This window comes from Cyprinodon tularosa, unplaced genomic scaffold (assembly GCF_016077235.1).
Source record: "Cyprinodon tularosa strain WSP-4 unplaced genomic scaffold, ASM1607723v1 ctg310, whole genome shotgun sequence".
Lineage (NCBI taxonomy): Eukaryota > Metazoa > Chordata > Actinopteri > Cyprinodontiformes > Cyprinodontidae > Cyprinodon > Cyprinodon tularosa.
This window is the reverse complement of record NW_024039020.1, coordinates 216,534-230,767: the sequence shown is the minus strand read 5'-3', so window position 1 is coordinate 230,767 and position 14,234 is coordinate 216,534. Positions and strand designations below refer to the sequence as shown.

The window sequence follows — 14,234 nt, the reverse complement described above, 5'->3', positions numbered from 1 at the left end:
TGGTGGTGGTGGTGTCATGGTGTGGGGAATATTTTCTTGGCACTCTTTGGGCCCCTTGGTACCAATTGAGCATCGTTCCAACGCCACAGCCTACCTGAGTATTGTTGCTGACCATGTCCATCCCTTTATGACCACAATGTACCCAACTTCTGATGGCTACTTTCAGCAGGATAATGCGCCATGTCATAAAGCTGCAATCATCTCAGACTGGTTTCTTGAACATGACAATGAGTTCACTGTACTCAAATGGCCTCCACAGTCACCAGATCTCAATCCAATAGAGCATCTTTGGGATGTGGTGGAAAGGGAGATTCGCATCATGGATGTGCAGCCGACAAATCTGCGGCAACTGTGTGATGCCATCATGTCAATATGGATCAAACTCCCTGAGGAATGCTTCCAGCACCTTGTTGAATCTATGCCACCAAGAATTGAGGCAGTTCTGAAGGCAAAAGGGGGTCCAACCCGTTACTAGCATGGGGTACCTAATAAAGTGGCCGATGAGTGTATATATATATATATATATATATATATATATATATATATATATATATATATATATATATATATATATATATATATATATATATATATATATATATTGTATAAGTTAAATTAAATCTTTTATTTGGATCAATTCTGATACATTCGGCATTTCTGTAGAATATTATATACGTTTTTTGTGTAAGTCAGGGTTTTTAAGATAAGCAAGATCACACTGATGATGCAAAGATCTTAAAAACTCATGTATCAAATATGATACAATTGGTTTTAAAGGGTTAAACATTAACTGATGCCCTTCCTACAAACGCAAATAAGCATTCCTTATTTGATCGATTACTAACCTTATGAGATTTTTTATGTTTTATGCAATGAAAGGAAATCTTGGAAACTATATATAGTTGCTTAGTTTGGTCATGACACAGGCCGGCTAGGGTCAAAACTAGTTATCTTAAGAAAATGAAGTTTCTGCTTGAGCTTTAATGTCACACATTTACTGAACAAAAAACAAACAGACAGTTATGTCAGATTTAAAGTTGATTAACTTTTAATGAGCGTTTAATGACCTCTATTCACTCCCAGTTGTGTTCCAGGGCGCAGTGAGTCAGCCGGCCCCTCAGGTCCCCAGAGGGAGCGCGGCACTGCGCGGCCACTGGCCCCGCCCGTTCCAAAGGAGAAGGAGCGATGATGAGAGAAAAAGAAAAAAAAAGTGTGGGCGAGGGCTACTCTCCAAATCAGGGTTTCAGTGAGTGATGCTGCCGCCATAGGTAGAGGCTGCACAGAAACATGCTGGGATTAAAGCAGTGAGTGGACCGACGGCTCCCCGCGCGCACCTGGTCTTAGCGTGACGCACAGGTTCCCGGAGTCACGTTGGAGCGGAGCCGGCGGCGGCGGAGGGATCACCAAGTTGGGATGTATTGAGAGAGGATGCTGGCGTCCCGCAGCTGTTATTGCGCTTTAAATCTGAACGCAAAATAAAAGGGAAGGTGTGAAGATTTCTTCTCCTCTGGCGCCTCAAGAAAGCTATAAAACTATGCGGATTTTGTCCCGTTTATGTTAAGCTGCGAGAAGCCCGGGTGTTGGAGGGATTTTGGAAATTGATTGGGATCTGATCCAAGTGGCGCATCCACCGCTCCGACTGCGCGTAATGGGAGAAAAGTTTCGGAGGCGCTCGCATCATCCCGCCACTTGTAAATAACATGTGAACCCCGCTTCTTCTGAACGCATCAGACCAAGTTTCCTAGTGAATTTCTAACCATCCATTATGACTTGAAACACTCCTGGGGGAGATCGGGACTCTAATCAAACCAGCGAACGATCCCCGCACCGCCAAAGAAGCGCAGACGGACATTTCGGATCTAGAGGAGAGGATTTCTGCAGCACCGCAGTGAAGAAGCCCGATCCGCTTGATACAGAGACAGGTTCCGTTTGGATGGCTGTGATGCTTCACCAGCTCGGACAGAGGTGTGTGATGGAGCTGGTGCTGCTGGCCGTCCTGTCCTGGGTCACCGTGTGGGCGGAGGAGAAGATCATATTTGACAGGCACGCCGTTTACTGGAACAGCTCCAATCCCAAGTGAGTTTTCCTTAAACTTTGCCTTCAGGGGGGGTGTATGCATGTGTGTCTACCAAGCATGCCTCTTAATATAAACCTAACCTGTGGGCAGCAGACTTTCCTGTTTGACATATGCTATCTGAACCATCCAGTTTGTTTACATTGTGCTACTAGTTTTCTGGCTAAAAAGCAGCACATACACACACAGCACACAAATACTGGATTTTTTTGTATATATACATAGCTCAAGGGGCTTCTTTTGTTTTAAACAATGAGGGCAGGCTGCCTCCTCTTCTCATCACTGTCTGGAGATTTTCTCCCTCTCTTTCTGTCTCTCTCTCTCTCTCTCTCTCTCTCTCTCACACACAGAAAGCTTTTACCTCTTCTCAACTGGTTGCAGGCCCTGCACACTCATGCATTACACACTTAAAGCATGCAAACACATTTCCCCTGGTCTCTCTCTCTCTCTCCTCTCATTGACATGGCACAAGAGCAACCCTGGTCCATCTGACTAATGCTTTGTGACACCCTCTTCTCCTTTTCTTGCACCCTGGCTTCTTTCGGTACTTGTTTGTACCTTCTTCCTCCCTGTTAGATGAATAAACTGCAGGGATGTGCCAGTTATTGGCATCCGGCTATATCAAGGTTGATGAAAGCTTCGATTTCAAATTTCAAAACTGATATAAGTCAAACAGAAACTATATATATATATATTATTTCTTTTCTAAAGGTTGCCTGGCCTCACCTGTTGCTGCACATCTTTGTTGCCTAAAAAGTTGACAATTATTTCACGCTTGTTTCATGTAGTTGTCTCAGAAAAAAAACTAGACAAACATTTCTGGCCAAAAAAAATATACATCTGTGACCAAAATCTCTTAACTTACAATAAAACACATTTACAATCATGTAATGTTTTTGTCTTTTTTTGGTAAAAGAATCAGTCTAAATGCTAATTTATCTCTCATTTTCTGTACCAGACTTTAAATGGTATTACCTTTTGAACTAGGGGGAATTTTAACGGGTGTATAGTTTATGTAATTCCCAAACTCATTGGTAATATATTGAAAATACCATTATTCAATAAAAGTTATACCATTATAATGTTTTGAATAATGCATTTTCAGCATATATTACATATATATACAGCAAAACATCACCAAACAAGCATATTTTTGTTTACATCTAGTGAAACGGTGATATTTTTATTTAAGGTTAAGGTCATGCCGTGAGAATCTCCCATGCCTCATAAACAGTGAAAGCGCTCTTTCCTGCTCACGGCTGATTTAGTCCAAACCTAAACGGCGCTGAATCTCCCTGCTTCACCCAGCGCAAACACAGGCCTGTCTCTGAATGCATCACAGTTCCACAGAAGGCTCCTCAAATATTTAATAGGCAAGGGGGAACATTTTCTCCTTTTCTCAGAGTCTCTCTCTGTCTTTCTATTTGTCTGTCTTTGCTCCCACTCTTCTACCATTCACACACACACATGCACAACGACACACTAAAACGCCTACGCATTGCAAACGTCACAGGGTAAATTTAAGCTGTATAGAAGGTTGCTGGGGGCGCTGTTATTCCATCAGGGACTAGGGAGAAGCAGAAGTAAGAAAAAGGGGGTCCATCAAAAATGTATTGGCGCTAAAGCAGTATGCTTTGGAGAAGTGGAGAGGTTCTTCTCTCCCTGCTAGGCCTTTGCACTGTCACTGCTCATGCTTTACCTTTCTCACACACACACAGAGCCTCACTACACCTGTGATGGTCAACCCAAAGTAGCATCTTATTAAGAAGGTAAAGTGTTGAGCTTCCATTGATTACCTGCCCCAATTATTAAATGGTATGTCTTAACAGTTTTTTTTTTCCTGTTCTAAAGACTTCATTCTTTGCCCGTTCTTTGCAAAATTCCTCACGCTCAATCAGTTTGGCTGGAGACCACTGTACACAGAAATGTAAAGCCTTAGTTCAGGTTCCCAGTTTGATACAGGTTGAGATGAAAGCACATTGAACTGATCGATTCTGTTGCAGTTGTGGTGCTGAAAGTATTTTTGTGGCCTGTAACTGGTTCTTGTCTGAGACTGACCTGCACTTTGATTTAAACTATTATCATATTATCTCTGAAGAAATTTCATCTGTGGAAAAAAAAAATAGGGCTGAAACAATTAATAGACTAATTGTGTTTAATGGATTATTGAAATAATTAGGGATGCATGATATTGGGATTTTGGCCGATATCCGATATGTACGGTGGCTGAGAAGTGCAAAACACATTTACAATTCAAAAACACATTAACAAATAAAAAACAAAATAACATTTGAAGAAACAAAATTATATTTTATGAAACAAATGTATTTTTGAAAAAAAAGTTTACATTTTTAAAAACACATTTACATTTTAGCAAACAAATTTACATTAACAAATAAACAAAATAACATTTGAAGAAACAAAATTATATTTTATGAAACAAATGTATTTTTGAAAAATAAAGTTTAAATTTTTAAAAACACATTTACAATTCAAAAACACATTAACAAATAAAAAACTAAATAACATTTGAAGAAACAAAATTATATTTTATGAAACAAATGTATTTTTGAAAAAAAAAGTTTAAATTTTTAAAAACAAATTTACATTTTAGGAAACAAATTCACATTTTAAATAAGTTAGATTTTAGGGAGAGAAAGTTTCATTTTAGAGAAAAAAAAATACATTATAGGGAAACAAATTTACATCTAAAAAAAAAAATTGACCGTTCGGAAACACTTGTACAAGTGCAAAGACAAAACTGCAAGTGGCAAAACACATTTACATAGCCAAAAACAAATTAACAAAAGACGGCTACACGGAAAGGGAATGTCCCAGTGGCCGGATGTGACGTCACGATTACCCTGACTTGTAGTACAAACAGCTCAATCTGTAGTCCTCCTGCTTCACGTGAAAAGTCAGCGGCGATTTTAGATGGAAAGAATTGCACTGAAGCTGTTTTTCTTAAGTTTACGCTAACCGAACAATGTTTTCAGCCAATTTTCACCATTTTGTTCTTCGTGCGGACGGTCTCTGGAACTTTTACGGGACACGGTACAAGGTGGCAGGACCAAGCAGCAGGGCCGAGCTCAATTCGTGGCAGTGGCTGCGGCAGAGCCTGCCATCGGAGTGGCCGTTGTTGCCCGCTGCCGGCAGAGCTTGCCATCGGAGAGGCCGATGGTGGCTGCTGCCGGCCGAGGCCACTTATTCGCAGATAAAGTACTCCGTTCCATCAAGTAAATGTGACATTATAAAAGTTTTAATGCAGTTTATTAAGCAATAACATCACAATAAAAAGAAACCCATAAAGAATACATTTTAATACAGGTTATTAAGCGATAACATCACAATATATAGCCTATATATATATATAAAACAATCTAGTTAGAAGTACTATAAATAAGGCATTTGCCGAAAAACGGCAGGAAAAATACCCAAAAAAGAATTAAATATCAAAGAAAAGTAATTAAAAAACTACATGACAAAATAATAGTGGCTCTGGCCAGTAATACGCCCGGCCCTGCAGCTTGGTCCTGCCACCTGGTCCGTGTCCCGTAAAAGTTCCAGAGACCGTCCGCACGAAGAACAAAATGGTGTAAATTGGCTGAAAACATTGTTCGGTTAGCGTAAACTTAAGAAAAACAGCTTCAGTGCAATTCTTTCCATCTAAAATCGCCGCTGACTTTTCACGTGAAGCAGGAGGACTACAGATTGAGCTGTTTGTACTACAAGTCAGGGTAATCGTGACGTCACATCCGGTCACTGGGACATTCCCTTTCCGTGTAGCCGTCTTCTGTTAATTTGTTTTTGGCTATGTAAATGTGTTTTGCCACTTGCAGTTTTGTCTTTGCACTAGTACAAGTGTTTCCGAACGGTCAATTTTTTTTTAGATGTAAATTTGTTTCCCTATAATGTATTTTTTTTCTCTAAAATGAAACTTTCTCTCACCTAAAATCTAACTTATTTAAAATGTGAATTGTTTCCTTAAATGTAAATGTGTTTTTAAAAATTTAAACTTTTTTTTCCAAAAATAAATTGTTTCATAAAATATAATTTTGTTTCTTCAAATGTTATTTTGTTTTTTATTTGTTAATGTGTTTTTGAATTGTAAATGTGTTCTTAAAAATTTAAACTTTTATTTTTCAAAAATACATTTGTTTCATAAAATATAATTTTGTTTCTTCAAATGTTATTTTGTTTATTTGTTAATGTAAATTTGTTTGCTAAAATGTAAATTTGTTTTTAAAAATTTAAACTTTTTTTTCAAAAATACATTTGTTTCACAAAATATAATTTTGTTTCTTCAAATGTTATTTTGTTTTTTATTTGTTAATGTGTTTTTGAATTGTAAATGTGTTTTGCACTACTCAGCCACCGTAGATATGCCTACATTTTAAAACTCATGTAGCCGATAACCGATATCGATACCGATGTTAAAGCTGGACAAAAAAAAAGTAGTAATTGAAAATAGCAGTTTTGTTATCCATTTCTGACACTTTGAAAAACAATATACTCAAATATATTTTCATATGCTGATATCAAATTGATTTTTAAAAACGCGGTATCGATCTATTTTACTTTCAAAATCTCGTGAAATTTCATTGTTCTGTTACAAACTCTCGTGATATTTCGCAAATTCTTGTGAGATTTTATTAGTAAAATAGATCGATATATCAACATATAAAAATATGGCAAAATTTTGTGAATTTTCGGGGGATTTCGTAGCATAACGATGACATATAGCAATATTTCATTAGTAAAAGAGATTGATATGGTGTTTTGAAATGGCAATATATCAGCATATGAAGATATTGGGATATTTTAATGTATCAATATTTTTTCCCTCGTCTTTAGAAGTTTTTAAGTCTGTAAAAAATAAGTTTTTGAGGAAGAAGAAGAAGTAGTATTTTTTTTTTTTTAGACTTTAGAAACTCAGAAGCTGATCAAATATCGGGTTAAATATCGGTGGGGTGGCCGATGGCCGATATTCAGTTTTAAGGCCGATACAGGCCGATACCGATAGGGGGCCGATTATATCGTGCAACCCTAGAAATAATCGTCAACTAATGTAGAAACTTAATAATCGTTAAATGGAGCATAGAGACTGACAGAGGAACCCACTTAGAGCAGGAATTATACCAAAATTTAAAACAAGAAATATATGTAAGAATTTTGCATTTAAGATGAAAAAGTGTTTTGTCCGTCAATATGCTCTATCCAGAACTCCTCAAGTCGAAAAGCTTGAGTTTCACCTGGTTACTAAAAAATATTCTTTAAGCAACCTTTTACTACCCGAATATTAATCAAAACAAACTAACTGACAGAATAATAAATTGGCAAATTGATCATTTGTTACAGTCCTAAAGAAAAAAAAAAACATCCCACAGCATGATGCTGCCATTGCCAAATTCAAGCGGAGGATAGTTTAAAGTTTAAACTGTTAAAGGCAGTGTTAGTTTATTTCCCACATATAATTTGCTGGTGGACCATATCATTCAGCTTTCCACTCATTGGACCTGAGCACTTTTCTGTTTTTCCAAATTTGCTGACATCAAAAAAGAAGCAGTTATCTGAGGCAGAAAAACAGTCCAAGCGTCAGAACCTGTTTATAGTGGGCATTGTCTCTTTCCGTCTGCATCAAATCTCCCAAACGTCCTTGCTGACTCCAAAAGGTCTTAAGTGGTTCTCTCCTAGAAGATCACAAGCAGACGGAACTCGTATCCAGTTAAGTCCAGAGGATTTAGTGTGGAGCAGCTCTATGTTTTTTATTCTGCTTTCACTGAAGACTCACTTTTCTTCTACTTCTAATTAGGTTACTTTATATCTGCAGTTTTAAAGGTTAACATTTTAGATGCTCTATCAGGGACTCTACCTTTTAATTAGCTTTTAGCTGGAGGGCAGATCTACAAAAAATTTGTTTTTTTTTTTCCTTAATGTTATGTTATTTTATTCAGTTTCCTTGATTTAAAACACTGTTAATAAACCAGGCATAGAAGTGAACAGTACATTAGCACAGCTGCAATTGCTCTTGAATGCCATTGCTATGACCTAAATAGGAGGTATATAACGTTGCACATGTACATAACATCCAGACATGGGAGAAAATAGCAGGATTTATTTTGTGTTTTCATTTTAAACACATAGCCTCACTTTATAATTTATGAGGAAAAGTTTTCTTTGAGACAAGCAGATAAAGGTTCTTGCCAAAGTATTTACACCCCTTGAACTCTTTCACATTTTGTTTCAAATTAACCACCAATATCTAACAAGGTTTAGAATAGAAAGGAATAGAATAGAATAGAAAATCCCTTTATTGTCCCACAATAGGGAAATTGTGGTGTTACAGCAGCAAAATATTATGGCAAAAGTAGTCACACAAATGTGGACTTAAAAAAAAGTCTATAAAAATAACAAAATAAGTGAAAATAATAAACAAATAAATTTATCAATATATAGTGTTTTTTCACGATATAAATGCTGTGCATCTGGAAATAATAAATAATCAATATACGGCTGTGGACATTTTTTACAGCAATGGATATGTGCAAAAACAACTTTAGCATGTTATTTAAGTGACTTAGATAGAAATAGATAGAAATTCAGCAGGAATGTAACAACTTATTGAGGTAATTGGAAACAGTGGTGGTTATAAAGTCTTAGAGCTGCTGGGAGGAAGGATCTGTGATTACGCTTCCTGGTGCATTTAGGGTGTAGGTATTTGTTTAAATGAAAAGTTACCCAATTGGTAAATAAAATCCCATGTGTGTGATTTAAACTCTGTACAATTACAGTTGTTATGTGACAGCCTAAGAGGTTTATTAGACAACAACCAGCAGCATGAGGAGCATGGAATGTAGCAGAGAAGTACATCAGAAAGTTATGGAGAACTTAAGGTTGGGTTGGAAAAGATATCAACCTTAAAAATCTAATGGAGCTCTGTTCAGTCAGTCTTCTCGCCATGAGAACAATATTCACAAATGCATGATAACTAAAATGGATCAATTATCCATTTTGGTCATGGTGTCTGGAGAAGCTACAGATCCACCGCTCAGGTCAAAGAATCCGTACTCTGGGCAGCCATTACTACAAAATCCACAAATCTGCAGTTGATGGACGAGTGGAAACAGCCAATGTGAAGTGCTGTGATCTGATTACCATCTTTTTGGTTGAATTGGATGAATGCAGTGTCTTTTCAATGCTTTTAAAATGTACTCTAGTTTCTGCTTTCCCTTTAATAAACACTCGAGGTTAAGGGATTGCAGACTGCATCAGCCAACCACTTGCCCTGTTACCAAGCAAAAAAGACTTTTGAGGAACTATTTATTATAAATCTATGCAGGCGCAAAGTTTTTGCTTGTCTTATGTCTTAGAGGACCACATCTTCTGTTTAATCCCATCATTTCAAAGCAATAGGATTAGTGCTCTTGTGTTTTCCTACTTTTCCTCCATACGGATTTTTCTTAGCCCTTTCAATTAATGCGTGTCCACTTCCTCTGTGTTTACCCCAGCCTCTCTTGCCCTACTTTTCTCTTCGGTGCATCTGAGGCATTAATAACCATCAACTCTAAAATCTGTTAATTGTTTTTTAAACCTTCTAACTAATTGTGTGTCCATCAAGTTTATTCAGGAGCACATTGATCATAACAAGATTAACCTGGATGAGTCAAATAAGATAAATAACTTTAAATAATGTACGCTGTTAAGTGTGTTCGTGGTTGTGTGTGTATGTGGGGGTTTAGGAGGTTTACTACAAATTGGTCCAACCCTTTCAATCCCGAGCCCTGACTCTCAGCAGGACTATCTATTTTAAGGTCTCACTGGATAAGAGAAAATGCATGAGATAATCCAATTCAAACAGCTCCGGCCACTTTTGGTCACAGCGGGGGTGCAACACTCGCACACCCACACACACACCCACACATACTATGTGGTGTCCATCCTCTTATTGTGATGTGATATGCAGAGCTGAGCGGTGACAAAGTGGCATAACGTTATTAACCTAACATTATCACAACAATGCTGCAACATTAGAGAGCAATCTGGAAATCGCTCAGATCCGCATAAAAGAGATTTCCAGCCAACATGCAGGCAGGAGTAAATGTGGAACACACATACATGGTGCAGGATTTAGGTCAGGCACAACCATTATAGTTGTCCTTTCAATACAAGGTTTTACAGGCTCCACTTTTCTGTCCGCTTGCTGTTTCGCACTTTCATATGTACTCTTGTTTGTTCCCTTTCCCTAGCTAGCACGAAAAACATAGAGCCTCCTCGTTTTGGCTCTGAGGCCCGTATTATAAAGCTTGCAGGTGAGGGGCTTTGTTCACCCCAAGCAGCTAATGTGCTCAGAGCAATAGGCTCTCATCCGCACACACGCCCGCGCCCTCAGACGCACGAATGCACAGGCCGAAGAGTCCAGAAGGACCACCTTATCTAATCCTGGGGTTTATCCTTCAAAAGACTTTCGTTTTCCTTTTCTCCTTTGTTCCTCCCCCTCTCCTCATCTCTTCATGTCTTTGAGGAACTCCATGTCAGTGAGAAGTGCCGATGGTAGATGGCACTTTCCTTCGATTGGACAGAATCCATCTCTTTGGAGATGTTTGCGCAAACATAAACACCCAAACACTTGCAACCACACAGGCTTTGAGAAGGTAGCGTTTTATATGTCAAGCAAAGTTTTTTTTTGTTTTTTTTTCTGCACACAGAAAGTTTACTAGCATGTCTGGATTGATATCCCATCCCCACTCATTGATTCTGCTCTTCGTGTTCTGTCCTTCAGCTTCAATCAGGTATACAGTACTACCACAAAGTATTCACATTTTTCTCTCCACATTTTTTAACGTTTAAGGCTTTTTCTTAAATACATTGGAGTATATCTCCTCTCAGATAGATAGACACGCAGACAGCTAGATGGATACTGTATAAATAGCTGATAAATCTGGTGTTTAACTGATCTTTGTAGCCATACCATATTGTTGGTGATGTCACTCAAGCCCTATGGGGAATGTGTCTACAAGCTTGGCTCACCTGAATGAGATATTATTTACCTTCCTTCTATCCAGATCCTCTTCAACTTAGTCAGATTGAATGGGCAGTTTGCCTATACAATAATTTTATGCCATAGATAGATTTCCAATTGATTCTAGGCTCCAGCTTGGCAACTCATGGACATTCTCAGACTTCTGGACTTTGTTATTTTTATTTTATTTTAATCTGTTCCTTTAGTCTAAGGCAGTGGTTCTCAAACTTTTTCTGTCATTCCCCACTTTGGACAAGGGGGAATTTTCAAGCCCCGCCTGTCCCCATCGCCCCAACACAATGCTAATGAAATATGCAACAATCTTAAAATTTTCCAATTTTATTGAAGTAACAAGTAGTATCTAAATACAAACTATCTACATCAAATAACAGCAAGCTCAAAAATAAAGAAAATAAAAATGCAGCTGTGTCAAAATTTGTATCAAGCTCAAAGATAGAAAAAATTAAAGTGCCACTCTGCAATCTGTTAATAAAAGAAAAGAAGTGAAATCCATCTGGCAATACAGGTCTATTTATCCCTGCATTAGTGGCTGCAATGAGCCTGTTTTGCATTGCACAGTTTCTCAAAACGGGGTTGCAGGCTTGATACTGCCACTCTCAAGTCATGCTCAATGTTCAGCTGAGATCTGTATTTTGTTTTCAGTGAAGCAACAGTTGAAACGCCCATCTCACAGAGATATGATGTGGCAAAGGGAAGAAGAATGCACACAGCTCTCTGCCCGATGAGTGGATTCTCCCTCTCCACTCCAAACCAGAATTCACTATTAGTCTGAGCATTAAACCTGAGCCTCAGGGTGGAGTCAGACGTCATTTCAATAAACTGGTCCTATTTATTTAAGATAAAATATTTCAAATTCAGTTATTTATGATCAACCTGCGCCGTCAATCCCGGCGCATGTGCGCTTTATTTGCAGTCTGGACGCTGAGGGTAAACATGCTCTGTCTCTGCAGCGCTGAGAGGGACTCCTGCGATAGCGGGGGAGAACGGGGTTGGGATGGGGGAGGCGCCCCACGGCAGCACCTGCCGCTGGAGGACAAGAAAAGGAACGATACGTGCTTTCACGTAAGAGTCTCCAAAAGTCGCTAATTTGTCGCTAGTCCCTTTTTTTAAAAAGAGTCGCTGGAGGGGTCTAAAATATAGCAACAAAGTCGCTGAGTTGGCAACACTGGGGCGCGAAAGTTTATTCCGTTACAAATAATATGCCGACGTCACGTCAATCATTATTTTGGCACTTCAGTTCCAGGTGAAATTTTTCTCATATCTAATGTTCTTTTAATTAGACTGCATGTAGGCTAGTAATGATTACTTTGTGGGTTTGATTGGTCTAAAAAGCGGCAACATACAGCTTTAAGGACAGTTTGCTCTCACACGTTCTACATTTATAGTCACACACACACACACACACCGGAACTTGGCGCGCCCCACCTGTCACGTCTCAATTCCCCACCAGTGGGTCGCGCCACACACTTTGAGAACCGCGGGTCTAAGGTCTAAGACACTTTGAGTAGATTTTCTTGAAAATCTGTCTATATTTCTGTCTGTGTAAGATGTCATTTTACCCTCTCTGGTGACCATTTGCCCAGCTCCTGTTGCAAGGACGCTGGATGTCTGGTCGGATCTAAGACTCATCCGAGCATCGTAAATAGGCTGAATTCAATTTAGGCTTTTCTAGTTATACTAACCATTCAAATTAATGTACACTACAGCTTATTTCAAGAAAATGGCGTGTACTTATGGCCTGCACTTATATAGCTCTTTTTCAAGTCAGAAGACTTGACCAAAGTGTTTTACATTCACCCATTCACACACACACACTTACATACTAATGGTGGCAAGCTACATTGTAGCCACAGGTGCCCTGGGGCTCACTTGAAGAAGTGAGGCTGCTGTACGCTGGCCTCACAGTAGGCAATGTGGGGGAAGTATCTTGCCCAAGAACACAAAGTCACTAAAAGCCGGAGCCAGGAGGTTGAACTGTCAACCCTTCGATTTCAGGGCAAACTCCTACATCCAACGCCACTGTGGCCCCACCACTACCTGACCACAGTTACATGGCTACAACTTCTGTTCGGCCATTTTCTCATAGAGGTATAGTTTGCGGGCATTTTTTGACCTTCTGACAAATAAATTCAGCCAAATGTACAAATAAGACTCACACAAGTAGAAAATGAGCAGACAAATGGGCCCTACAGAGGATTTGTTAACAGGTTGCATAATGGACTTCTGTATAGGGTAACTACAGGACAATTCTTTGTAAATGTGGGCTTTTTATTTGACTTCTGATGTATTGTTAGGCTTGAAATGATTTTCTTGGTACCTGTTTAAAGTTGGTGTTGTTGAAATTGGTGTACTAAAAAAATTATAAATAAATAAACATTCCAGGTCAAGGCTTACTTAGTACTCATCTGTTCCGATCAGACTTCTCTACTATCAACAAGGGATCACCAAAGCTCTGAAATTGACCGCTGGATTCTTGGTCACTTCTTTGAAAGAGTCTGTATCTGTTGGTCTCAGATCAAGTTTTTAAAATGTTGAGATATTGAAGGATACTTTCTGATGGCACTTGGTGTGAGTTTCGACATCACTCGTCCACCAACCCACACACATCCAGACACCCACACAACAAGGATTTGCATCCAATTTACATTTAGACTTGCACTCTCTCCTGACAGTTCGTTAGACTCAAGCTTGCCCCCGGGTTAAATCCGTCTTCTGCTACCTCGCTACCCACTTTCCCTATCTTTACCTCCAGTTCTTCTTTTCTTTACCTCTTCCTCTCATTGCTTTTTTGCCCATCCATCTTTCATCTTTGAGGTCTTTCTCATCTCCCGCTGTTTTAGATCATGACTCCTATCCTTTATGCCCTTCTATTGCTGATGCTATCTAGATGAAGGGGGTTTTATGTGTAACTTAACATTACCCTTCGCTGTCAACATCGCCTCAGGCAAGCTCACATAAAGTAGCGCTACATCAGGTTACATGTTTCGGCTGTGACCCACATTGGGTTTTATCTGCACATCCGTGTGTGTGTTTGCTTAAGATTACAGGCTCTTCTGTGGTATATGTAGAAAGACACCAGTGTCAAGAGTTAATGCAGTATCCATATCCCCTCAGCTCTAG

At 38.9% G+C, this 14,234-nt stretch overlaps 1 protein-coding gene across 2 annotated transcripts in view; it reads left to right on the top strand.

Moving 5' to 3' along the window:
- The first annotated feature begins 1,177 nt into the window (after window positions 1–1,177).
- LOC119788180 (ephrin-A2-like) overlaps window positions 1,178–14,234 on the top strand; it is a 174,011-nt gene continuing 160,954 nt past the window's right edge. The window contains exon 1 of one of the 2 annotated variants that reach the window (XM_038292353.1): window positions 1,178–2,076. In XM_038292353.1, coding sequence (XP_038148281.1) covers window positions 1,934–2,076 — 143 coding nt within the window. In that variant the 5' untranslated portion in view covers window positions 1,178–1,933. The remainder of the gene's footprint in view (window positions 2,077–14,234) is intronic. The other variant, XM_038292354.1, reaches the window with a different exon arrangement.